General features: G+C 46.4%; 1 protein-coding gene across 1 annotated transcript; it reads right to left on the bottom strand.

Moving 5' to 3' along the window:
• Window positions 1-283: 283 nt before the first annotated feature.
• On the bottom strand, window positions 284-18,190 carry Cmbl (carboxymethylenebutenolidase homolog). The gene is made up of 6 exons (XM_027943901.3): window positions 18,069-18,190; window positions 9,023-9,255; window positions 7,053-7,160; window positions 5,483-5,625; window positions 1,681-1,772; window positions 284-1,030 (listed from the first exon to the last, which is right to left on the bottom strand). The coding sequence occupies exons 2-6, from the start codon at window positions 9,235-9,237 to the stop codon at window positions 851-853; spliced, it is 738 nt and encodes a 245-aa protein (XP_027799702.1). The 5' UTR covers window positions 9,238-9,255; window positions 18,069-18,190; the 3' UTR covers window positions 284-850.
• Window positions 18,191-24,169: the final 5,979 nt, after the last annotated feature.

The raw sequence follows: 24,169 nt of genomic DNA, 5'->3' as shown, positions 1-24,169 counted from the left end.
GCACACTGAAAACATCTGTGACCAAGACCTCTGGAGCTGGGTAGAGTTTATTGCCACTTCCATGAAAGAGACCCAAGACCAAATTAGAAAACAACCCAACATGTCATTTGCCCTAAGTCGTAAAAGTCCTGAGGAGGAGCAAGTACACACTAGGGACTTCACTCTCCACCATCACAGTAAGCCCCAGCCCCAGGGTCAGGAAACCACTGCCTAGAAAACTGCAGGATGGTTACTCTACTCCATCATTCTGTTTAGAAATAAACTAGGCACAGAGAATCAAGAGTCTAAAGCCAGCCTCTGCAACCCAGAGACATCAAAGTCAGTTTATTAACTTGATATAGTTCGATCCATGGGAACATTTTAATTATAACACTTCTCATTACAACATAAATGTGACAAATTCAGTTCTCTTAAGACAAAGTCCAAGTGTATCTTACTCTGCCCCAGCTCACAGTTAAGTTTCTTCACATCTTAGTCATTTTAAAGGATGTGTTCAGTTAAAGACCAGAGAGGCCACACTTGTGCTCCTAGCTGGTTCCCTGGAGAGCCCAAGTGTTTTCTAATAGCTAGGGTATTGATCATTCAGATTCTCCAGGTACAGAACTTTTTTTTATTTCTTTTTTTTATTTCATTTTTATTTTTTATTTAAACATGTTAAAATTATTTTCATGTATTAACATTTTCCACTGAATGCATTTTAGATTATATAAAATAAATGTTGGAATCCTGAAATTATTTAAAATATTAAAAAATTATTTAAATAATCCTGAAATTATTTAAAAATCAAATGGTAAGTATTGGAAGGCAACCGTTTGGATGAATCTTGTTTTGAGAGTGTACCTGTTCACTACTAAATGTACTTGTTCAGCCACTCGATTAAATTCCTTCTCGCCTCATCAATGTAAGGCTTGTCAGCAGGTAGACAATCTTCTCTCTTGCGATGCACAAAACCATGGGTTTGCCCAGAAAATGTTTTAATTTGATATTCAACCTTGCAGTGTTCTTTCAACTTCTGCGTCAGCAAAGAGACCTAGTATGCAAAACATTTTTGTGATGCCGTGATTTTAACTTGTTAGCAACATTTTTCATTCTCTAAATCTTCAGTGAGTGTTCATAAAAGAGATTTAACATCAATTCTTTAAATTGTAAACGAGTTCCACAGCTATTCCAAATTTTAACTATAATTTATAATTAACACAATTCTTGCTGCTGGCAAAGATTTTGGAGCAATATAAATATGATACAACAGCTATTACAGGCTTATATGGAATCATGTCCAAATAAACACATCATGAATTGAAAATGTGGGAGGCTAGGGGTAGAGTACAATGGTGAAGTATTTGCTTGGCTGTGCAATCCTCCTGCCTTAGCCCTCCTTAGCCACTGGGATTTCAGGTGAGCATCACCACACCTGGCATGATTCTACTCTTTTTTTTTTTTTTTTTTTTTTGGTGTTAGGGATTGAACCCAGGGCCTTGTGCATGTGAGGCAAGCACTCTACCAACTGAGCTATATCCCCAGACCCACTACTCTTAATCTCTGGTAAAACTCATCTTTTAAAAATGTCCATGTTGGAAAACATCTGGAACAGCAATTAATGAATGCTTTGAGACTTCTCCCTCAAAATGTCAAGACCTGCTCTTAAACACACAAGTGAGAAGAGGAAAGGTGCCAACTTACTTGCTCCAGGGGAATCACAGCATCATTTTCAGCAAAAATGAACAACGTGGGGTTCTTTAAACTGTAAATATCTTCAGAATCCTTGACGATACCTGAAAGATGGATTCAGGGGCATGAGACTATGATTTCCACAGTCACGCCACAGAAAACTGCCTCAATTTGGTTTGATTATTCAAAGTAAAAATGTATTTGGGGGGGCTTTGTGTATTTTTTTAGCAGTTCCACAGTAGTGGCCTGGCCTACACAATTACTGTAACAGGGGGACTCTTCCAGCCAGACCTGGCCCTCCGGCTCACTCACTAGAAGTGAAGCCATCAAGGTGTGGAATCAGGCCTTGCAGGCTGCTCCGTGAAGACGCAGAGGGTCTAACGAGTATCCCTCCTGGGATGTGCCTTCACTTGCACAGAAGTGAGAGCTGCCAAACCACTGTTCTGGAACTTTCCCTCTGCCCACCCAAGTCCCACAGGTTCTGACTTCAATGCACTGGGTGGTTTGGAATGGGCCTTTACGCTCAGACAAGCCCACAGCCTGCGACTGCCTGGTCCTAGCAAGTCATTCTCTAAAAAATTAGTTTTCCTCCTTGACTCAGAAAGTTAGAGACTGATCAGTCAGAAGCATGCTCTGCCCAGCCCAGGGGTTCTAGACAACCCTCAGGAACACCCGCTTCTATGGAGAAAGAAGTCAACCTAAGTAATCATTTTAAAAGAGAAAAAAATAATCTTTTTCAAATTCCTGACAGCAGCACAGCAAAGCTATGTGGCTGGACAGCAGCTGAATGTCCCCTGGACTCGCCCCCACCAGGCTCAGCAGCTCACGTACCTCACAGCAGCAGCCAGGAGGTGGCGCCAGTGAGGCGTCCACACAAGCACCTTCTGCTAATTCACACAAAGGCACCTTTGGGCCTAACAAGAGGTGGCCCGGTGCTCTAGCCCAGCTGGTCATTTACTGAGTCTGCTTTATTTCATAGAAGTTAATATTTAAAGAGTTTTTTTAAATGCCAAATGTAGGTGAAAATACTACAGTGAGGAACCATTAAGCCAAATAAGAATCATTGGTACAGGTATTACTTCATGACACTCTGATGTAAAGAACTTGGTGACACACTAGTATAATTTGATGACTTTACTAGTCAAATTTCCTTGTGTCTTTATATTTTTTTTCCAAAATATTTTAGTCTCAATGCTTTTTTGGGTAGGAGTAGGGGACAGGTACTAGGAATTGAACTCAGAGGTGCTTGACCACTGAGTTACATATCCAATCCTTTTTTTATTTTCGTTTTGAAACACAGTCTCATCGAGTTGTTGAGGGTCCCAGGAAGTAGCTCAAGCTAGCCTTGAATTTTCTTTTTTTCTCTCTCTCTCCTTTCTTTTTCTTTTTCTTTTTTTCTTCTTTTAGTACTAGGAATTGAACTCAGGTACACTGAGGCACATCCCCAGCCATTTTTATTTTTTGATTTTTGAGACAGGGTCTCAAAAAGTTGCTCAGGGCCTTGCGGAGTTGCTGAGGCTGGCTTTGAACTTGTGATCTTCCTATCTCAGCCGCTGGGATTACAGGTGTGTACCACCACATCCCACTTGGCTTAACTTTCTATCAGTCTCCCAAGTCACTGGGATCCCAAGCATGCACCACACACCCGGTCCGTTCGGAGTGCTTCTGTAGCACATACTTGGCATGTAGTGTCTAAATACAGACACAGTGCTTTCATTTCCTTGCTATGATAACTCTGGTTTGTTTTGACTAAAATGTAGAAGCTGCTGGGTCAAATGGCGGTTCCATTCCCAATTTTCTTAGGAATCTCCACACTGCTTTCCATAGTGGTTGCACCAATTTGCAGTCCCACCAGCAATGTATGAGTGTACCTTTTCTCCACACCCTCACCAACATTTATTGTTGCCTGTATTCTTGATGATTGCCACTCTGACAGGAGTTGAAATCTTAGAGTAGTTTTGATTTGCATTTCTCTAATTGCTAGAGACGTTGAACACTTTTTCATATATTTGTTGATCAATTGTACTCCTTCTTCTGTGAAGTGTCTGTTCAGTTCCTTAGCTCATTAAAATCAGCATACCATAGTGACACAGCAACATCAATGTTTATAGCAGCTCAATTCACAATAGCTAAACTATGGAACCAAGCTAGGTGTCCCTCAACAGATGAATGGATAAAGAAAATGTGGTATATATACTCAATGAAATATTACTCAGCTTTAAAGAAGAGTAAAATTATGCATTTGCCAGTAAATGGTTGGAGCTAGAGAATATCATGCTAAGCGAAATAAACCAATCCCACAAAACCAAAGGCTGCATGTTTTCTCTAATATGCAGATGCTAATTCACTATAAGGAAGGGGGCACTAGGGAAGAATAGCATTACCTTAGGTTAGGTAGAGGGAAGTGATGGGAGGGGAGAGGAGGGGATGTGGGAATAGGAAAGATAGTAGAATGAAACAGACATTATTACTGTATATGTGACTACATGACAATATGATTCTGCAACATGTACACTCAGAAAAATGAGAAATTATATCCCATATGTATGATATATCAAAGTACATGAATGCATTCTACTGTCATATATAAATAATTAAAACAAATTTTAAAAATTATTTAAAATGTAGAAGCTACTATTTGCATTTTAGAGTGGATTTTCTTTTTCTTTCCATCTGTGTGTATGTGTGTGTGAGTGCATATTGGTTGAAAGCAATTCGTATCTTGGAAAAATGTTTTCACAGATGTTGCTAATAAATATATTGCTTAAGTCGGGCAAGATTGTATGCACCTGTAGTACCAGTGTATCAGGAAACACTTGGGCCTAAGAGTTCAAGACCAGCCTGGTCAACATAGAGAGACCCTTTTAAAAAAAAAAAAAATTAGCTATGTATTAAGTCACACACCTGTCATCCCAGCAATGTGGGAGACTGAGACAGGGGATCACAAGTTCAAGGCCAACCTCAGCAACTTAGTGAGATCCTGTCTCAAAATAAAAAATAAAAAGGGATGGGATATAGCTCAGTGTAAAGAGCCACTGGGTTCAACCCCCAGAACCATAAAATAATTAATTATAATTTTAAAATATACATGTACATATACTCATATATATCTACATAGCTTGTTAATGATCATCACAGAAAGAAATGCGAGGTGAGGAAATGGAGACCTCATTTAGAGGTTGGGGTGCACACTGCTCACTCGCCAGGATACCCTGTGGTTACCATATTACAAACCTACAATCTCCAATATTATTTTCAAATTTTTAAAGGTTTTCTTTTTTTTTTTTTTTTTTTTTTTTTTTTTGAAGCAAGGTCTTGCCATGTTACCTAGCTAATCTATATTTATTTATATATCTATATACAGATAGATATAGAGATATAGGTATATAGTGGGTAGACACAACACTTTGTTTTTATATTTTTGCATGCTTGCTGAGGATCGAACCTAGTGCCTCCCACGTGCCAAGAAAGCGCTGCATCCCCGGCCCCTGCCCCAGCCCCTGTCCAGCCCCTGCCCCTGCCCCAGCCCCTGCCCAGCCCCTGTCCCTGCCCAGCCCCTGCCCTGCCCCTGCCCTGCCCCTGCCCAACCCCTGCCCATCTTCACTCCTGAACTTGAGCGCTCCTCCCACCTCAGGCCGCGGTCAGCACCGGGCACCGCCTGCCCATCTCAAAGCCCATGTCTTCACGGGCCTGGCCTCCCACCATGGGTTCTGGGCTGCACCCGGGGAGAGGCCTGTGGCGACCGGGGCTCACCCAGCGCCCTGAGGGCACAGGAGCGCGCCCACCCTCCCCGGGACGCACGAGGCGGACTCACCGTAGACGGACACCCCCGCCCTGAGTTCCGGGTACGTCATCATCACGTGGTGCACGGCGATGCCACCCCAGCAGAAGCCCACGACGCCGATCTTCCGGGCGTGGCACTGCTGCTTCAGGTACCGCAGGACAGCGTCGAACTCTCTGGAACACAGAGAAGCTGTCAGGTCCGGGCTACCCTGGGAGCCTGGCAGGGCCGAGCGGGCGTGAGCGGGCAGCTTCGGCCACTGTCGTCTGAAGTCGCCCAGGGTCCCCGCTCCCGAGCTCCAGCCTCAGCCCCCTCCAGCGTGCACCTCCCCCGGCGCCCCCCAGCCCAGCCAGGCCTGTGCACTGTCCCCCAGACACACGGCGCCCTTCCCGGCCTCGGGAGAGAAGCTGCTGTGTCCCCCCATCTCCACTCAGGGAGGTGCTGGTCTGACTGAGCCGGTCCCACGGGCTCTCTGATCCGACACAGGCCCACCGCTCTGCATCGCCCCTCGCCTCCTCTGCCCAAAGAGCCGAGCTCAATTTGGAAAGCCACCAGGGCTATTAGAATAGTGGCCCTGTCTTGCAATGGTTCATTTACCAAGTGCAGCTCGGGGTACAAGGCCAGCCCAGAAAGTTCTATCGGATCTGATGGGAAGAAGTGCTATATATTTATGATTTTTTAAAAAAACAAAAGAACAAAGCAGCTCTGTCACCTCATTCTTTAAAACACAACGTATATTTGAGCCCATTTAAAGGAACGCGTGACAGCCTGCTGTGGGCATTCAGTTATCTTCATGACATGACAAGAGCAGTCCTGAAGTAATTCTGCAAAATAAAATGTAACAAGAACAGTTTGGGCCCTTCAGGTTTTTTACTTTCTTGAATGCTTTCATTTTAGGAATAAATGCCTTCATTTGGAGGGATGAGAAGAAGGAAGGCATTTCTATAAATATTCTTCTGCTTGGGTGCACACTGGATGCTTTTTGCTGCTTCAGAATCCAGCTGTGGATGAAGTACCCCTCCATCCACACACATTAGAGGGCTCTGCCCTCGGTTCCAGGAGTAGAATAGGTGGCCGCTGCCTGGCAAACCACAGCAGAGCAATCTCCTGGCCACAATGATTACTTGGAGGAAGACCTTCTGATCCAGTCATAACCAAAGAGACAAAATGAGATTTGCTGGGTAGTTGGGAGAGAAGCAATGGAAGGTTAGAGCTGCTGCAGCCACTTTGCCACCCAGAGGCAAGAGCTACCTGAGAATGAAGCCGATACCTACCTTTTCTCAGTTCTATAAGACAGTAACTCTCATGACTGCTTAAGCATTCAGGATGGGTTTGTTATGGATATAAACAAACACCTGATGGGACACAAAGCTTCTGCCCACCCCTTCCAATCCTCCCTCTGAGAAGGAAGCCCCTGCACCTGCTGGGGTGGCCGGAGTTCTTGTCGGCTTTACCTCCAGCTCACACACTGCAGCAGATCCAACCTTCTGCCTTTATGCTGTAGGACGGACCCTCTGGGCCAGTCCACTGAGGCCTCTCCAGGTGAAGCCAGGCCCCTCCCACCTCCAGCTGCCCCCGAGCTGCCGTGCCTGCGGTGACTTACCTGTTGATCTTCCTGGCATTTCTTGTTTTCAGCCACTCAGGGAAGGTGGCCCAGTCACCAGTGGGGCTCCACGGCTCTTGCCCCACAAAGAAGTCGGGAACGATGGTTCTGTGAAATGTGGACGTCAGTCAGCCCTGGGTTCACAGTGGCCTGGACGCAGCGTTTGTTTACTTTTCTTTAGCCACTTGCTCAGGTGGCAGCTCTGGTCACAGAGAAGGGAAACTGCTGGCCACAAAGGCCAACTTTGATTGCAGCAAAAAAGGCAACTGGTGCCAAGTCCCAGTGTCTCAGATTTCACAACTGCAGGCACTTGGCCTCCACTCGGGGAGCCACCCGCCCTGGGCAGGACAGGGCCACTGGGCACTCCCCTGGGACACTCCAGCACTAGACACGAGGGCCTGTGGCTGGCAGCTGGAGGGCCCCTCCTGTCCCCACCCCCAGGGCTGCACCTCTCTGCAGGACCAGGAGCCCCCTGGACTCTCCCACTGGCCTGGGACACATGGTCCGAATGGCCAGTCACTATGAGCAAGCAACTTCCCAGGCCTCCACCCAGGCTCCAACAGGACACAGTTTCCTGCCCAGAGAGTAAGGTCCACCGAGGGTTCTAGAAGAGGCCAGACAGGGAGAACAAGCCAGGTTCCAGAGTCCAGGTCATTCCTCCCCATCAAGCCAGGAGGGACAAGCCCTTCCCAAAGTCGGGAGGTGGCCATGGTGGAGGAGCCCAGCCTCTCCTGCAGAGGAGGCGCAGCCCCAAAACCTGGCTCAGGAAAGTCCCACTTGGGTGTGACCCACCCACTATGGTGTGACCCCAAGTCACTGGGCCACTCTTAGCCTCTCTCTCTTGATGGACCAATGGACGGCACCCTGCGCCGCAGCCTCCGAGGACAGACTTGAGGGTGGAGGGAGTGGTGTAAATGCGAAGGTGCCTTGCAAGTCACAGACAGACAGCCTTGCTGCTCCGACTCCAGCTAAGGACACCCACAGGACTCCAGGAGCCCCGAGCCCACTCAGCCCCGGTCAGCTGGCTGCTTGCTCAGGGTGCCCGGGGGCATCCGCATGCCTGCAAACCTCCATCTATGCCCTGGTTTCCTGATTTGCTAATGGCCAGGGGACAGTCCTCCTCAAAGGGCTGCTGGCAGGACTGGGGGCCCCGCTCCCCGTCACGCCTTTGGCACTTCTGCCTAAGCCAGAGGCATCAGGGCTGGCCGCTTATCGTCGGTCTTGCCCTAAAAATTGAGGTTGCTTCATCCTCCAGGGAGCCTGGGGACATGAACGGTGACATCTTTTCACGCCACGGCAGCTGTGGTTCCTTTAAGTCAGTTTCTCTACTGAGGAGAACAAGGTAGGTTCCCGTCAGCTCTGCAGCCTCTCCTTTAGAGAAAACAAAGCCATCTCATGGTGTCCCCAGCTCAGGGCCACTGGGCTTTCCGCTCTCTGAAGCGGGAGGAGAAGGATGGTTCTACTCATCTGCATACTTTCCTGAAGCTTCTACCAAGGGTGGCCATGGCGTAAACGCAGAGTGATGAGCCAAGTCTCACTGTGCTCTTTCTGGAACCCAGTCTAATTCAGATACAGCCAGGAGGGGACATGCTTGGATCAGGATGAGCCAGGGGTACCTCCTGTCCACATGAAATCTGACCCAAGGCTGACATGCTTCAGGGGCCAAAAAAATGGGTCCATTTCAGAGCTGGGGATGTGTGCAAAGGTGTCCTGTCCTGTGTGTGGTGAGAGGACCCTGTCCCAGAGTCTATAGGGCCAAGAACCCCCAGGAGGACCTAAGGCCCAGGGACTGGGGTGTCTTCCACGAGGCAGCCATTCAGGACCCCTTGGCAGCTCCCCTCCCCTCCACCACAGGGAGGGGAGGAAGCAGAGAGAGGAGAAGGCTTTCGCTTTTGTTTCTCTTTCTGAAGAACAAAATGGACCACAGAAATTTACACGAATTAAGCAAAGGAACAGGATTTTGTACTCACGTGTATCCGTTTCCTGCAATCAGGTCAGCCATGTACCTGGTGTTGGGCAGCTGCCACCCGAATATGTCTTGAATGACAATCACGGCTTTGCCTGCATCCACTGGGGATCTGGTGACATAAGCCTTGATGTGTTCGACTTGGACTTCCTGCCCCATGCCTCCATACTCTAGTCTGTGACCAATGTCACAGGGGCAGGGATGAGCTTCGTTAGCCATCGGAGACCTCAAAGTCAGCTACAGAGAAAATACACAGTGTAGGCTGGATGGTTCAAATCTAAAGATCACAAATAGTAAACGATAATCAAGAGTATTGGAAACAACCAGGCATGGTGGCACACCCCGTAATCCCAGAGGATGGGGAGGCTGAGGCAGAAGGATTGCAAATTCAATACCAGCCTCAACAGCTTAGTAAGGCTCTAACGCAATTTAGCAAGACTCTGTCTCTAAATAAAATAATAAAAAGGGCTAGGGATGTGACTCAGTGGTAAAGGGCACCTGGGTCCAATACCTGGTACCAAAAAAAAAAAAAAAATACTGGAAAACATCATTTTAAATCCATCTGTGGTATTTACTGTAAAAGAAATTGATGCTGCTGGGTGTAGCGGCACACCCCTGAATTCCCTGTAGCTCAGGAGGCTGAGACAGGAGGATCACGGGTTCAAAGCCAGCCTCAACAACAGCAAGGCGCTCAGCAATTCAGTGAGACTCTGTCTCTAAATAAAATACAAAAACAAGGGCTGGGGATGTGGCTCAGTGGTTGAAAAAAAAGAAAGAAATTGATGGTAGTTCTGGCTCTGGCAACATAGAGGATGAGGGCCCAGGGGGAGCCATCCCCATTGCAGACAGTACAAATGCCAGATTGAATATGAACACTAATAACAATAAAAATGGCAGACCTCACAGGAAAAGGGTCCCCAGGGGCCAGGGCTGGAGAGGAAACTGAAAGTCACACAGCAGTTGGTAAAGCAGCACAGTGATCGCAGGCACAGAGCCAGACAATCAGGGGCTTAGGACTGGTGTCCGGTGAGGCCTAGGACCACCCCAGATGGGAATTGGTAACCAGGACACACCTCTGCAAGGTCAAGCCCTGGAAGTTCACAGGGCGGGGGGTTTCAAAACAAGAAAAGCTCTATCAACCAGGATCAGAAAGGCGGACGAGAAGCTCATCTCACCTTCAGCTCTGAGTGAAAGGGGACAAGCACCCCCACACTAGACGGGACTTGCAAAGCAGGCGTACTTAGCAGCCTGAGAGACGAAGGTGACAGTGGCCCTGGGCCAGGAAGCCACTGGAGAACCTGGCAGAAGCACACCAGACCCACTTCACCGCAAGACGGCCACGGTCCAGGCCGAAGAGCACTGTCCTGTCCAAGAGGGGAGCTCCTAAATCCTACCCACAGAAGCCATCCAAAGAAACGAAGACCAGATAGAACAGCCCAGTGAGAGGGGGTTTGAAAGGAGAGCAGACCCACAAAGCTTAAAGAACAAAACAGAAAACTTGCTCACCGCCGCAGTATGGAATTATGTAGCTGAAAGAATCCAAATAAATGTAAACATGTCAACTCACTCATTAAGACAGATTCTCATGCTGGATTTTTTTTTAAATTTAGTGTTCCATCAGAAAGAGGGAGCTAGGAACACTTAACCCAAAGATATAGGTAGGCCCGTCACTAACAATTAGCCAGCAAAGCCTCTCCAAGCAGATGTGAACACTTAGCAAACTACCTGCATACTAACCACCGAGCCACACCCCCAGACCTTTTTTGTATTTTATTTAGAGACAGGGTCTCACTGAGTTGCTTAGGACCTCACTAAGTTGCTGAGGCTGGCTTTGAACTCATAATCCTCCTATCTCAGCCTCCCGAGCCATTGGGATTATAGGGGTGTACCATGGGACCTGGCCAAAATGCAAGTTTCAACAATGATTTTACATAAAAAAATGTTCTACATGTATAAGGAAATCATAATAGGAAGTCAAAAGGCCTAGAACTGAATTACAAAGAAAATACTACATAGCAAAAAATGATAAAAATTAATACTTAGAGAAATCTTTACAATGTAGATTGCATATATTAGACAAGAGGAAAAAATGAAAATAGACTAAGCATCAAGAAGTCAAGAAGTGGTGCATGCCTGTAATTCCAGTGGCTAGGGAGCCTGAGGCAGGAGGATCATGAGTCTAAAGCCAGTCTCAGCAACTTAGCAAGGCCCTAAACAACACAGCAAGACTCTGTCTCCAAAAAAAAAAAAAAGTGCCCCTGGGTTCAATCCCCAATCCCCTCCCCACCAAAAAAAATGAGTTAAGGAAAATAACTGAATAAACCCTGTCTTAGTGTATTCATCTCGTAACAAAATACAACTACGTGACTCATAAACTGAGGTGTGGTTCTCCTAGTTCTGGAGGCTGAGAAGCCAAGAACAAGATGAAGGCAGGCTCAGAGTCTGGTGGGGGGCACTTTTTGTCTCACAGTGGGTGCCTTCTCCTGTGTCCTCACACCACGGAGGGAGGAGACAGCTCCCTGGGACCTCTTTTATGAGGGCGCCAATCCCTGTCATGAGCTCTCCACCCTCACGACCTCTGCACCTCCCAGAGGCCTCACCTCCCAATATCATCATCACCTGGGGACGAGGGTCCACACATGAACTGGGGGGACACCAGCATTCAGGCCACAGCAAGCCCGACACAGAGAAAACAAGGACAAGAAGACATGCATTGGGGAAAATCCAAAAAGATTAAAATTGGCTTCCTTGAAGAGTCATGAACTAGGCACAGCTCCAGCCCAACGGGTTAACCAAAAGGAAACAATGAAAAACACGTGTCAACCAGAAACCAAGTCCCCAAGGAAAGGCATCTGAAGATGCTCCGTTTAGCTGGGACACCCCAGCTCAGGGGTAGAGCACAGGCCAAGCAAGGCATGGCCCTGGGTTCCTTTTATTTACTTAAGTCAATGAATACATAAGATTTTTCTCCTGTGGGGGCTGGGGCTGTAGCTCAGTAGTAGAGCGCTGGCCTAGCCTGTGTGAGGCCCTGGGTTTGATTCTAAGCACCACACACAAATAAATAAAGTTCTATCAACTACTAAAAAAATAAAATAAAATAAAAAGGATTTGTCTCAGGAAAAAAAAAAATTACTGTGAACAACTTTAGGCTAATAAATTTGAAAACACAAAATTGACTAATTGGTAGCATAGCAAATATGGGAATATTCCTCACCTGTTTTATATGCCTAGCACCAAAACTCAAAATGTAAAAAGAAAAAAAGGCAGTGAGACAGTTCTAGATTAAGAGATACAAAAGAAAAACAAATTCCCCTAGGTCGTGGTTCAGAATTGAGAACCTCTAGAAGAGACACACAAAGACAAGCAGGAAAGTGAATATGGATGACAGCGCTCATCACTTTATACTATGCAGTAGTACCCATTTTATTCTTATTTGTTTGTTTGTTTTGTACTAGGGATTGAACCCCGGGGCTTAACCACTGAGCTACATCCCAGCCCTTGTTTGTATTTTACTTAGAGACAGGGTCTCACTGAGTTGCTCAGAGCCTTGCTGAATTGCTGAGGCTGGCCTTGAGCTCTCAATCCTCCTGCCTTGGCCTCCTGAGCCAGGTGCCCATCTTGGTGTCAGTTTTATAAGGTGTGATTAAGGTGCGGTGACCGTGGTTATATACAGGAATGTTCCCTCCTTAAGAAAATGTTTGCTCTTAGAACTAAGAAGCAGAGTCACGCTCAGGGTGAGAGTGGGACTGGACCTGGAGAAGGGAGAGGCAGGGATCCAAGGCCCAGAGAGAGGACGGCCAGGCCACATTCCCCAGCCAGGGCCGCCGTGGGGTCAGACTCTGCGGGTTCTGAGAGTCCTTCCAGGAAGCCGGAGGGCACTGTGGATCCACAGTGGGAGGGTGGACTGGCCAAGGCCATGGCGCACAGCTGGGAAAACAAATCACAAAGGATCCCAGCCAACCGCAGCCAGCAAACCTGTCGGAGGTCAGAAACCTAAGCAGGAAAGAATTGAACTGTTGGGAGGAGATGTAGGAGAACTCCTCCTTGTTCAACCGTGAAGTAGGCCCAATTTCTTAAAGGAGCCCAAAATAGCATATGCCATAAAGGAAAGGATCATTTCTTTTAAGTAAGATATTGTAGAAAATTGAATACTGATGACTACAGAAGGACCCTGGGAACTATCGCCAGCCGTGGCAGAGAGGAGGCTGGCGTGAGCTACGCTGCAGGGTCCTTGTCTGCTGTAGATACATCATCGTGATGGACGGACGGGCAGCTGTCTGGGATCTGCCTCACAGTGGGGTGGAGGCGGGGTGGTGATGCCCGAGTGCTGACAGAGAGGGACAGGCCACTGAGGCCAGGAGCACCCCCGCCCCCAACTTGGAATCTTCCATCATAAAAAAAAAAAAAAAAACTTGTGAATTTTCATCTTGATAACTAAGACAATGAGGTTAATAAGACAATAACAGTTACAACAAGATAAAGACTTCTTAAACAAATTGGAAAAACACTATAGACTAGGATAAAATATCGCTTTTAAAAAATAGGAGACTTAGGGCTGGGGTTGTAGCTCAGTGGTAGGGCACTTGTCTAGTCTGTGTGAGGCACTGAGTCCAATTCTCAGCACTGCACATCAATAGTAAAAATAAAGGTCCATCAACAACTAAAAATATTTTTTTTAAAAAAAGGAGACTTAGAATAGAGACAAAATACACAAGGTATCTTTAGCAAGGCATGGTGGCACATGCTTGTAATCCCAGCCATGTGGGAGGCTAAGACAGGAGGATGGAGGCCAGCCTCAGCAACTTAGCAAGGTCCTAAGCAACTTAATGAGACACTGCCTCAAAATAAAAAATAAAAAAGGGCTGGGGATGTGGTTCAGTGGTTAAGCACCCTGGGCTCAGTCCCCAATACCAAAATAAAAGGAAAAAGAAAGAGGTAATCTGGACACAGAATCACACTGGAGAGAAGGCCACTTTAAGACGGCGATAAGAGTGGAGAGAGGTGTCTACCACTCAAGAAATACCAAGGACTGCTGCGTTGAAACTGAGAGAGGCAAGGAAGTGCTCTCCCCCATGGATGTCAGAGACAGCATGGCCCTGCTGGCATGGACTTCCAGCCTCCAGAACTGAGAGAATGCACTTCTATCCTCTGTTTTGAGGAAATTTGTTACAGCTGCCCAGGAAATAAATCACATGTCAGAATGAATGAACTGCATTTATATTTACCAATATGGTGTCTCAAAAACAAGGCTATGTAAGAAGATAACAGGTATTTTGATGCTAAGTAAATGTTAATGACAAAACAATGTATATATTATTAATAAATATACTGTAATAAAAATGTCATGCACAGGAAAGAAACCAAGTGGTTACCAGGTGGGAATTATACTTGCTACATTGTATCTCCTTTAAAAACTTTGACTTGAAGTCCACAAGACAAGATGGTATCTTTTAAATCTGGGTGAAATGAAAATGGGTGGCTGTTTTATTATTCCCTGCATTCATTTTCCTGAACATTCTCAGTGTTTCATAATTACAAATGGGATACTTTTTTTTGTACCAGGAATTAAAGGGGCACTTAACCACTGAGCCACATTCCCAGTCCATTTTATTTTTTTTACTTTGAGATGAGATTTCACAAAGTCCTTCTGGACCTTGCTGAGTTGCTGAGGCTGTCTTTGAACTTGCGATCCTCCTACCTCAGCCTCTCAAGCTGCTGGGATTCAAGGTGTGCACCTCCGGCTGTGATAACTAGATTTTACAAGAAAATAAATTAATAAGCAGTTATTCAACCAAGGAAAAATTGCCTCTTGTTTTCTTGGTTTTGTTTTTCACAAGCTCCTATGGAACTATTATTAGGAAGAGATGTCACAACAGTTGAGCATCGATAGCAGCCCAGTGCACATGGACTGAGTTCTCACCTGAGCTATCCTGTGAGGACCTGGGACCACGGGAAACACTGGCTGTTCCAAAGCAGCCTCTGATATGAATCGTTTGCTGATCTTCAATTGTTGTCCACATTCCAGAAGAAATTCTTATAGCCAAAGAGTGGCCTTCTAGATGGGTATTTCAAGTTTACTATTTCTCAGAAGGGGCAGCAGCCAGGAGAGGGCTAGGTGTGCCAACTGTGGCAGGCTGGACTCTGGCCCAGACCTTTCACAGCTGCTAGCCCGAGCCCATGTGTTGGGGCCAAGTCCTGTAGCAGAGTTGCTGTGGACTGGCCTGCCTGGAGTCCCAGCAAGTCCCAGGGAACATGCCCTTGACTCTCCGCTAATTGTATGATAAGTACATTTTTCTGTATATGCCTTCCAGGATTTTTGCCTCCCCCCCATGATTAATTTCTGAAAAGATAATTTCCAGAAAAAAGTGAAACCATCACTCTCATACAGATAGTCAAGCTGGGTGCGGTAGTGGATACCTGTAATCCCAGTAGCTTAGGAGGCTGAGGCAAAAGGATCATGAGTTCAAAGCCAGCCTCAGCTACTTAATGAGGCCCTCAGCAACTCAGAGAGACTCTGTCTCTAAATAAAATACAAAAAACAAAAAAGAGGACTGGGGATGTGGCTCAGTGGTTGAGCACTACTGGGTTCAATCCCTAATGCAAAAAAAAAAAAAAAAATCAAGATCACGAATTTATATGCAAATAGAGACAAAACAGACTTCCGGAGGAGGAAGTCAATCAATTCTCTACAAGTCAAGACAGATTTTACAAAATCTATCAGTCTATCAGTTACACATGACCTAGAAAGAGTTGTGAAATGATCTGAGTACAATGAGCAGGTCTAGAATCAGACAGCCCAGGAGGGTAAGCATAAATGGTGATACTTTTCCACTGAAGCAGTTTCTCCTAGATGTTACAGGGTCCTTCGTAGGAGTGATATGGCCGGTACAGGGCCAGGACTGTAGCCCTGACATGCGCAGTGGGGCCCTCAGTGTGACAGTCCTCAAGTACGACAAGGAAGACATCTCTACTGCTTGCAGGTGTGTTTGGGGCCACACCCTAACCACCCTGAGATCAGCTCTGTGGTCTCCAATGGCAAAGCCTACAGGAGTCAGGGCACTCTTGGTAGCACCAGGGATGGCTAGGACATGCCCATACAGAGGACACCTTATTGCACATTCTTTGGCAAGCTCCCCATGGCTGGCTGCAGAAAACACATGATTTTACCATAAACATTCATGCAAGATGCCGCATAGATGTGAATGATCACAGGCCCACTCACCCACAGAGCGGTTCCTGTGGCCCCTTCATCTCTGCCTCACACAGTTCCCTCTACAAAAGTACAAGTCAAAATCCACGGGGATCTCTGTTGAGGGTGTGATCTGCAAAAGCCTGGGCTCCAGGTTCCTCCTCTTCCTCCCCCACCTTCTCCTCCTCCTCCTCCTCCTCCTCCTCCTCCTCCTGTACCTCCCTGGGGCATCCCTGATCCACATACATTTGCACTTCTTGACTTCTTTCTTGAACTAGTTAAGACATCTACCTGTTTCCCTCTTTAGTGAATAATGAATAAAATACAATCTTCACCTGTGCTGCCTTTTATAGCTGTATGGAAAAGTCATAGATTTTATATTTTGCTGAAAATTATCTTTCAACAGTGTAACCAAACACCCAGTGGAAATCAGAAACGGGTAGTAAAGAATGGTCAGCATGTGCTTTTCCTGCCATGGTACCCCAAGGATTTAAATAACTCAGAAGTCAAACTTCCTCACATAATGAACAACAGAAATAGAGAACAAAAGATTTTTTTTGGTGGGATGGTGGTTACTGGGGACTGAACTCAGGGACACTTGACCACTGAGCCATATTCCCAACCCTATTTTGTATTTTATTTAGAGACAAGGTTTCATTGAGTTGCTTAGCACCTTTCTTTTTCTGAGGCTGGCTTTGAACTTGCAATCCTCCTGCGTCAGTCCCCTGAGCCACTGGGATTACAGGCATGTGCCACTGCGCCTGGCTAGAAAACGGATATTTTTACCAACAAAAATGAGACTGTAACAAGCAAAGAACTCAAGAAATAAAGTGCTGGGCATTTTAGAAATTGAGAAACAGAAGCCAAGTATGCTGCAACAGGGAAGCAGGATTCACGGGGACATGGGAAGATAATACAGAAAGGCAGAGTCCAACAGGGAAGGGCTGGTGTCTTACTAGTTAGTTGAACATTGTAGGAACTTGCAGGGCAACTGATTTCTAATCTTTCAGGGGCAGGGCAGGGCAGGGCCAATACTTACCCTTAGGTGACTGTATGAAAGTCAACTCCTCCGGGTATTGACTTTTTCAGTAATCGCTCTTGTATTTTGCTTAGGGTATGTAATTTCCATAGCATGGATTAGAAAGCTACAGGGGCTGAGAACACACCGGCCTCAGACCTGCCTTTTCTCTCACTGTTCCCAGGCCTAGACAGGCTTCCCCAGTTATGCGCAGGGCTCATTTCTGACCACCTTATTTTACATGGGCTCTGAAAACAACAGGTGGCCGTTTCCATCAGCAAGTGGACATAGATGGCAGTACCCAATGTTAGCACGGCCTGGGTCTCACCCAGGGTGTGCACTGTACTGTCTTTTCTGTCCAGACCTATCCAGTATCCACGATGTCATCCTCTTAATGTGACCGCACCTCCTCCTTTGTGCACACGTTAAGGAAACATGGATAGTGAGTTCATGCAAATATGCTCTTTCTCCAGTTGTATATTCATAAAAACCATAGGACCAAAATGTCCAACTTCAGGGAAATAGCTGCAAAAACAGTATTCAGCGGCACAGAGGAGCAACTACTGACGCTGTCTTCAATGGCAATAACCAACTGTTGGTAAACAGTGTGATTTCCCTGAGTAGGGCCAGCCACCTATGGGAAATGTGTCGCCGGTGACGGCGGGTTTAGGGCACTGCTTCTTTGGAGGGACAACGTGCCACTTTAAGGAGAACCCGCTTATGAAATGCACTTTGGTAAGGTCCCCACCTGCGCCCCGCGAAGCCCTCTGCCACAATGCAAACCCACCGCGAGTCCAGCGGATTCTGTCCCCGGGGATTCTGTCCCCAGCGACGCGCACCTACCTGGCGGCGCGGCCTGAGAACTGCCCTGCACCCGGGAGACCGCAGCAGGAGCCGGAGCCCAGGGAGCCGAGGCCGGGAGAGCCAGCGCCGGGACGGGGAGGAGCCTCGGCCCCGCGGGAGGCCGACGCGGTGACGGAGGGGGCCGGCCTCCCGGAGGGGCCGAGGCTCGACCCGGATTCGTGGGCTCCTGGGACAGCCCGAGCCAAGGGAGGGGACAGGCGGGAGGCCGGGGCACCCGAGCGGGTGGCGGGAGGCGGGGGAAGAGCGTTCTGCAGGCAGGGGGAGGGGCGCGGGCAGCGACACGGGGCGTGGGGGGCGACGAGGTGTCCCCAGGGCGGGAGGCGGGGTGGCCCGGGAATTGGGAAGTGTGTCCCCAGAGCAGGTGGGAGGGAGGAGGCCGGGAGGCCCGGAGGAGGGAGACTGACAGCCAGGGACGTTTAGGTAGTGCCCAGCTCCTGAGACCTGTAACTTCTCGGTTGTAACTCAAAATTAGGCTATTTGAAAAAATTAACAGGAGCCTGGCGCAGTGGTGCACTCGTGTAATCCCAGCTGCTCCGGAGGCTGAGGCAAGAGGATTGCAAGTTTAAAGCCAGCCTCAGCGATTTAGGGAGGCCCTAACCAATTTAGCGGCACCCTGTCTTTAAAAATAAATAAATAAATAGATAGATAGATGAAAAAAAAGAGCTGGAAATGTGCCCCTGTGTCCCTGTGTTCAATCCCTGGCACATACTTGGGTGTCAACATAATTCATATACAAACAAAGATATGAAAAAATTGTGGTATATATGTGTATTAAGAATTGTAATGCAAAAAAAGGAACATGTATAAAGGCATAAATTGGCGTGAACATACTTTATATACAGAGATACGAAAAATTGTGCTCTATATGTGTAATAAGAATTGTAATGCATTCCACTGCTATCGTGTATTTAAAAAAACAATAAAATCAATAAAAGATTTTTTAAAAAGAAAGAAAAAGAAAAGAGAAAGAGAAGAAAAGTAAGTTAACAGTGCAAAAAAAATGAGGAGCAACTTCCCCGTGCCACAAGAATTTCACCCAAAATCTTGTGGTCCTAGGTGGTGAAGCCATATTACTTTAGCTATGCTTAACAGGAAGAGCTGTGGATCCAGGCTGAGACCTTTCCCTGGGGACTCTTGTCCTGAGAGGGGTGGCAAGCAGGTTAATAACAGCAGGGACCAGGGGTAAGGTGTGTGATACTTAATCACATTTCCATAGGGTACTTTTCACAGAAAGCTGGAATCATGACCCTTATCATCTCCTGTGTACCTCCTGGAAGGGCGGAATTGCTTCTCTGTTGATTAAGTGCAAGCTGCAAAGTTGCACAATCCTTGGAAGAGAACAGCACAGCAGGTGTTGTTCTAGGCAAGCACAGTTTTCTACTAAAACCAAACTATTTCTATGACTGTTTTTAAACATCTTTTGTTGTTGCTGTTGTTATTGTTGTTTTAGTACTAGGGATTAAATCCAGGGACAGTTTACCACAGAGCCATATCCTCAGCCCTTTTTACTTTTGAGACAGGGTTTCACTGAGTTTCTTAGGGCCTTGCTAAATTGCTGAGGCTGGCCTTGAACTTGCAATCCTTCTGCCTCAGTCCCACAAACCCCTGGGATTACAGGAGAGTATCATAGTGCCCAGTGATCTTTCAGCATCTTTAAAGCTACATTTATGTGGAAAGAATAGATATGACTAGTTACATATCATTTTTCTGTATTTGCTAAATTTAGCTCCCTAAGCATCATTACTAACTTCTTATTTAATAACACTGTTATTAATAGAAGGGAGTTTATATTCACCAGGCTCTGCCTTGCTGCAGTTTGCTAACCTAGTATTAAATTTATGCATGTACTTTTTTAAAAGGTCAGGACTGCTTGAGAAGGAGATCCCGGCTGAGTAGGGTGTGACCAGAGGAGAAACTGTCACCTATAACTGGGCCACTGAATCTGGTTGATGAAAGTCTGGTTTTCACAAGTTATATAGCCTGAGGTTTCTCAAAACAGGGGCTGTTTAGTATTTGCCTTCATGAGTAGATGCCTCCTATTTCCATTCTTTTCATTACCCCCAAAGACATGTAGCTTCTCTTTAGCCTATTTCCTTAAAAATGAGGCAATTACTGGATTAGGCTTGAGCATGCATCAGAATCCCTGTAGGGTTTGTTAAACCCGAGGGTACTGAACCTAACCACAGAGACTCTCATTCAGGAAGCCCAGGGACCTGGGAAACTGAACCCCTAGGAGATCTGTCCACATGTGTATGTATAGGTGTATGCATACACACACAGACTGTTTACTACAGGGAATCCGTTTACATAACTTAGAGGCTGGTTAGACAGTCTCCCTAAGCCTCTGTATCCAGTGTTGAAGGTCAAAGTTCCCAGGTAGGTGAACAATCAGGAAAGATCGTGAGCCAGCTGGAACCTCATGAGCAAGCCTTGGAAATTTCCAGAAACAGATCCATCTGTGTCTATCCCTGTGGCCTCTGATCTTGACAATGAGAGTGTCCTGCAAAATTCCAAAGCTCTCCCTCATGGAGCCAAACTCCCACACCTGGCCCAGGAGTCAGAGAAGCGGAAGGAAGCACCAGGGGCAAGTAAAGCAATTGCTGGCCCAGCTAACTGCTGGGTGAGTCAGCAGATCAGGAACCACACAGCCAGAGTGGCTTCTAGCTCCCTTCCACCTCTCCCAGGAACACCTCTCCAGGGCTGGGATGTGGCTCAGTGATACAGCACTTGCCTATTGCACACCAGGCCCTGGGTTCAATTCCTGGCTCTGTCAGTTAACATAAACTAGAAACACACCAGAAAGGGGGATTCTGGGAAATTTAGCTCCACCTGGATTGGTGCAGAGGACAGACATTATCAAGCCTCATATCACGATGAACATACTTCCTGTCCTTCTCACTGCAAACGTGTTGGTATGGACTGGATGTTTGTGTTCTCCCGAAATTCATATGTTGAAATCCTAAGTCCCAATGTGACCATATTAGAAGATGGAGCCTTTGGAGATGCTAAAGTCAGGAGGGTAGAGGCTCAGTGAACAGGATTAATAAGAAGAGAATCAGCTTGCCTAGCACTCACAAGGCCCTGGGTATAATTTCCAGCACCACAAAAACAAACAAAAAGGAGAGAAGGGGCAGGAGAATGTGCTGCTTCATCATTAAACCAGAAGGCACATGCCAAGAACCCGCTCCTGCAGGTACCCTGACATCTCAGACTTCCAGCTGTGAGAAACTCTGTTAAGACACCAGGCCATAGTGTTTTGTTGTAGTGACCCAAACTTCTAAGACAGCCATCCTGCTGACAGCAAAAGCAGGGTCCTTCTCCCAAATGCCGACCCAATAACAAGACAAGGTTTTGAGAAAGAGAGGGAAGTTTTACTGCCTTACTAGCAAAGGAGAATACACAATGGACTCCTGCCCCAGAAGCTAATTCTGCCAGGGGAAACAGGGGGGCTTTTGAACAGAGGACTCAAGGCTGCACTCCAGCTGTGCCATGACAGGAGTCAGACTTCATCTGTAGCCTTGAGAGAGAACTGTTTCTAGATCCACAGGTATCAGCCTCCAAGTCTGGGGTCCTCCATTCCTCTGGCCTGTGAACTAAAGGATAGATAATGAAGCCTAGGATGGGAAGAAGGTCAATCTTGCTTCCCTGAGATAGAGGGAGAAGAGGAAGGGGATGGGGGGAGTCAGTTTTAAAATAAGCCTCAATGACAGAGCAGCAAGGTTTGTATTCAAAGCATGAAGTCTGCCCTAGAGATGTCCCAGTTGACCTTCAAACATATGGCATCACATCCCAATCCGAACCGTCTGTGGTTCAGTTATTTACTGCCTTGGGATTTCTCCAAGAAAATGGATAGGGTTTGGTTTTATTTGTTTTTTACATCTTAATAATTAAAAAAGTCCCCAAAGTGTCATCACCCAGAGCAAATTGAGGACCAGTCCTGAATACAAACTCTTTTTTTTTAATACCTTTGTTTTATTTATTTTTATGTGGTGCTGAGGATCGAACCCAGGGCCTTGCATGCACTAGGCGAGCGCTCTACCACTGAGCCACAACCCCAGCCCTGAACACAAACACTTGCCATCCTAAAAAAAAGTATGCCAACTGCTAACAATGCCCAAAATGTCAGATTAACCAAATTTAGGTACAGATGCCACTGGAAAATTCATCACGTTAGTGAATATTGAACATTAAAACTTTCATTCTTTTAGGAACTTTCAGTGTTGGTGAGCCCTAAGATTTCACAATGGTTTACTCTTCCCAAGTTGTTTTTACTTTTTATTATGAAAGAAGAAACGAAATTCCAGGAACAGAATGAGTCCAAGCTGAATTAACAAAGAGGGCAAGGGCAAAGTTAAACAGAAGTGCTGACTCTGCTCAGGGTCCTGCGATTAGCACTGACCTTGACAAGCAAGGTCAGCACAAGAATTTTGTGAAACTGCTTCTCCAAGGAAACTTTGGAACAAAATCAGAAGCAGCCTGGTGTTTCAGAACATGTCAAAATAATACCTGAGGGAGAACACTCTCCTCCTCATCTGTGGCCATTTCCTGGCCACACTGTGACTCAGCCCTACCCCTGGGTGCAGCTGCAGGGAGCCAGCTGGGAAAGCCCTGAGCCCATGTGCAGGGCAGACCTTGCTGGTGACAACAGGGCAAAGTCTCAGTGCAGAAGAAGGAAGATGGTTTCTAGAAGATTCTCAGGCAGTAAGCCATTTTGTTATCCCAAAAGAAATCCTATATTCACCTCTTTTTATTTTTTTACTTTTTATTATGAAAATGTACAAATATATGAAAAACTAAAAAGAGTGTAATCCACTTCAATCTACCCCAGACCTAGATATAATCATTGTTAATATTTTACTAAATCTGCTTCATCCATTTTTTTTCTCTGAAGTATGGTTATTATAAATGTGACATTTTACCCCTTTTAGTAATTCTGCTGTAATCAGCCTCCAAGAGAAACCATAATACTCCTGCCTTGGGGAGTTCATAGCCCAGTCTAGTTCTCTCCTGTCGCTTGGTCTATGGGGGCAGTAGAATGCAGAAGGAGTGATGGTATGGCTCTTCTGACATTCTGTTACGAAACACTGCCTCTTCCCTCTGAATTCATCTGTTTTCTGTTGCTACAGCAAATTATCTGAGGCTGGGTATTTCATAAAGAAATCTGTCGTATCTGTCTCACAACTCTTGTGTCTGGAGGGCCCAAACAACAATTAGCCAGGGTCTGGCGAGGATCTTTTGCCTGCACCACGACTTGGCAGAGAAACAGAGAACTGGCCGGATGCAGAAAGGGATTGAGCACATGGCTGGCCTTGCTTCAACCAACTCTTGAGGGAGTACTTGGGTCTCTCTCTTTGACAAAGTCAGCTGCCATGCCTTGTTTACCCCATGGAGAGGCCCATGTGGCAGAAAAAGCCTCTGACCCACATCCCTGTGACTGGGCTGACTCAGACACAAGTTCTCTAGTCCCAGTAAGTGTTGAATGCATGAAACCCCAGCTCACTTTTTTTTTTTTTTTTTTTTTTTTTTTGTACTGGAGATTGAACCCAGCAGGGTGCTTTACCACTGAGCGACATTCCCAGTCTATATGTATATATAAAGAGAGATAGAGAGAGATTGAGGCTGGCTTCAAACTTGCAATCCTACTGCCTCAGCCTCCTAAATCCTTGGGATTACAGGTGTGTGCCACCACAGCCATCCCAGCTGACATCATGATGGTAACACCCTGAGAGATGCCAACTCAGCACCATCCGGCCAAGTCACTCTGATTCCTGACCATCACAAATATGCAAGACAGGTTTGTTGTTTTAAGCTGCTAAATCTGGGGCTAAATTGTTACACGGTGTTTGTTAATGGATGCAGATGTTGATACCTGGAAGTGGGGACTGCTGTGACAAACCCCTCCAGTGTGGGGATGGCTTTGGAACTGGGCAGTGGACTTTGCTGAGAATGTCCACAAAAGCCTGAAGTGGTCTGGATAAGGTATAAGGAAAAGGCCCAAGTCTTATCGGTTATAAGTCAGTGCTTGCAGGGAAGCAAAGTGGGTGGTATTAGAAATGAGAAGGGAGCCCTGTTATACCGCA

This window comes from Marmota flaviventris, chromosome 5 (assembly GCF_047511675.1).
Source record: "Marmota flaviventris isolate mMarFla1 chromosome 5, mMarFla1.hap1, whole genome shotgun sequence".
NCBI lineage: Eukaryota > Metazoa > Chordata > Mammalia > Rodentia > Sciuridae > Marmota > Marmota flaviventris.
Note: the sequence above shows the minus strand (reverse complement) of the source record. Positions and strands in the feature narration are given on the sequence as shown.

Excerpts from the sequence above, each read along its gene's own strand:
- Cmbl (XM_027943901.3), bottom strand. The coding sequence starts at position 9,237 with ATGGCTAACGAAGCTCATCCCTGCCCCTGTGACATTGGTCACAGACTA. Across the intron at positions 5,626-7,052 it reads AATGCCAGGAAGATCAACAG|AGAGTTCGACGCTGTCCTGC; the intron begins GTAAGTCACCGC and ends TCTGTGTTCCAG. Across the intron at positions 1,031-1,680 it reads CTGTGATTCCCCTGGAGCAA|GTCTCTTTGCTGACGCAGAA; the intron begins GTAAGTTGGCAC and ends TTTGCATACTAG.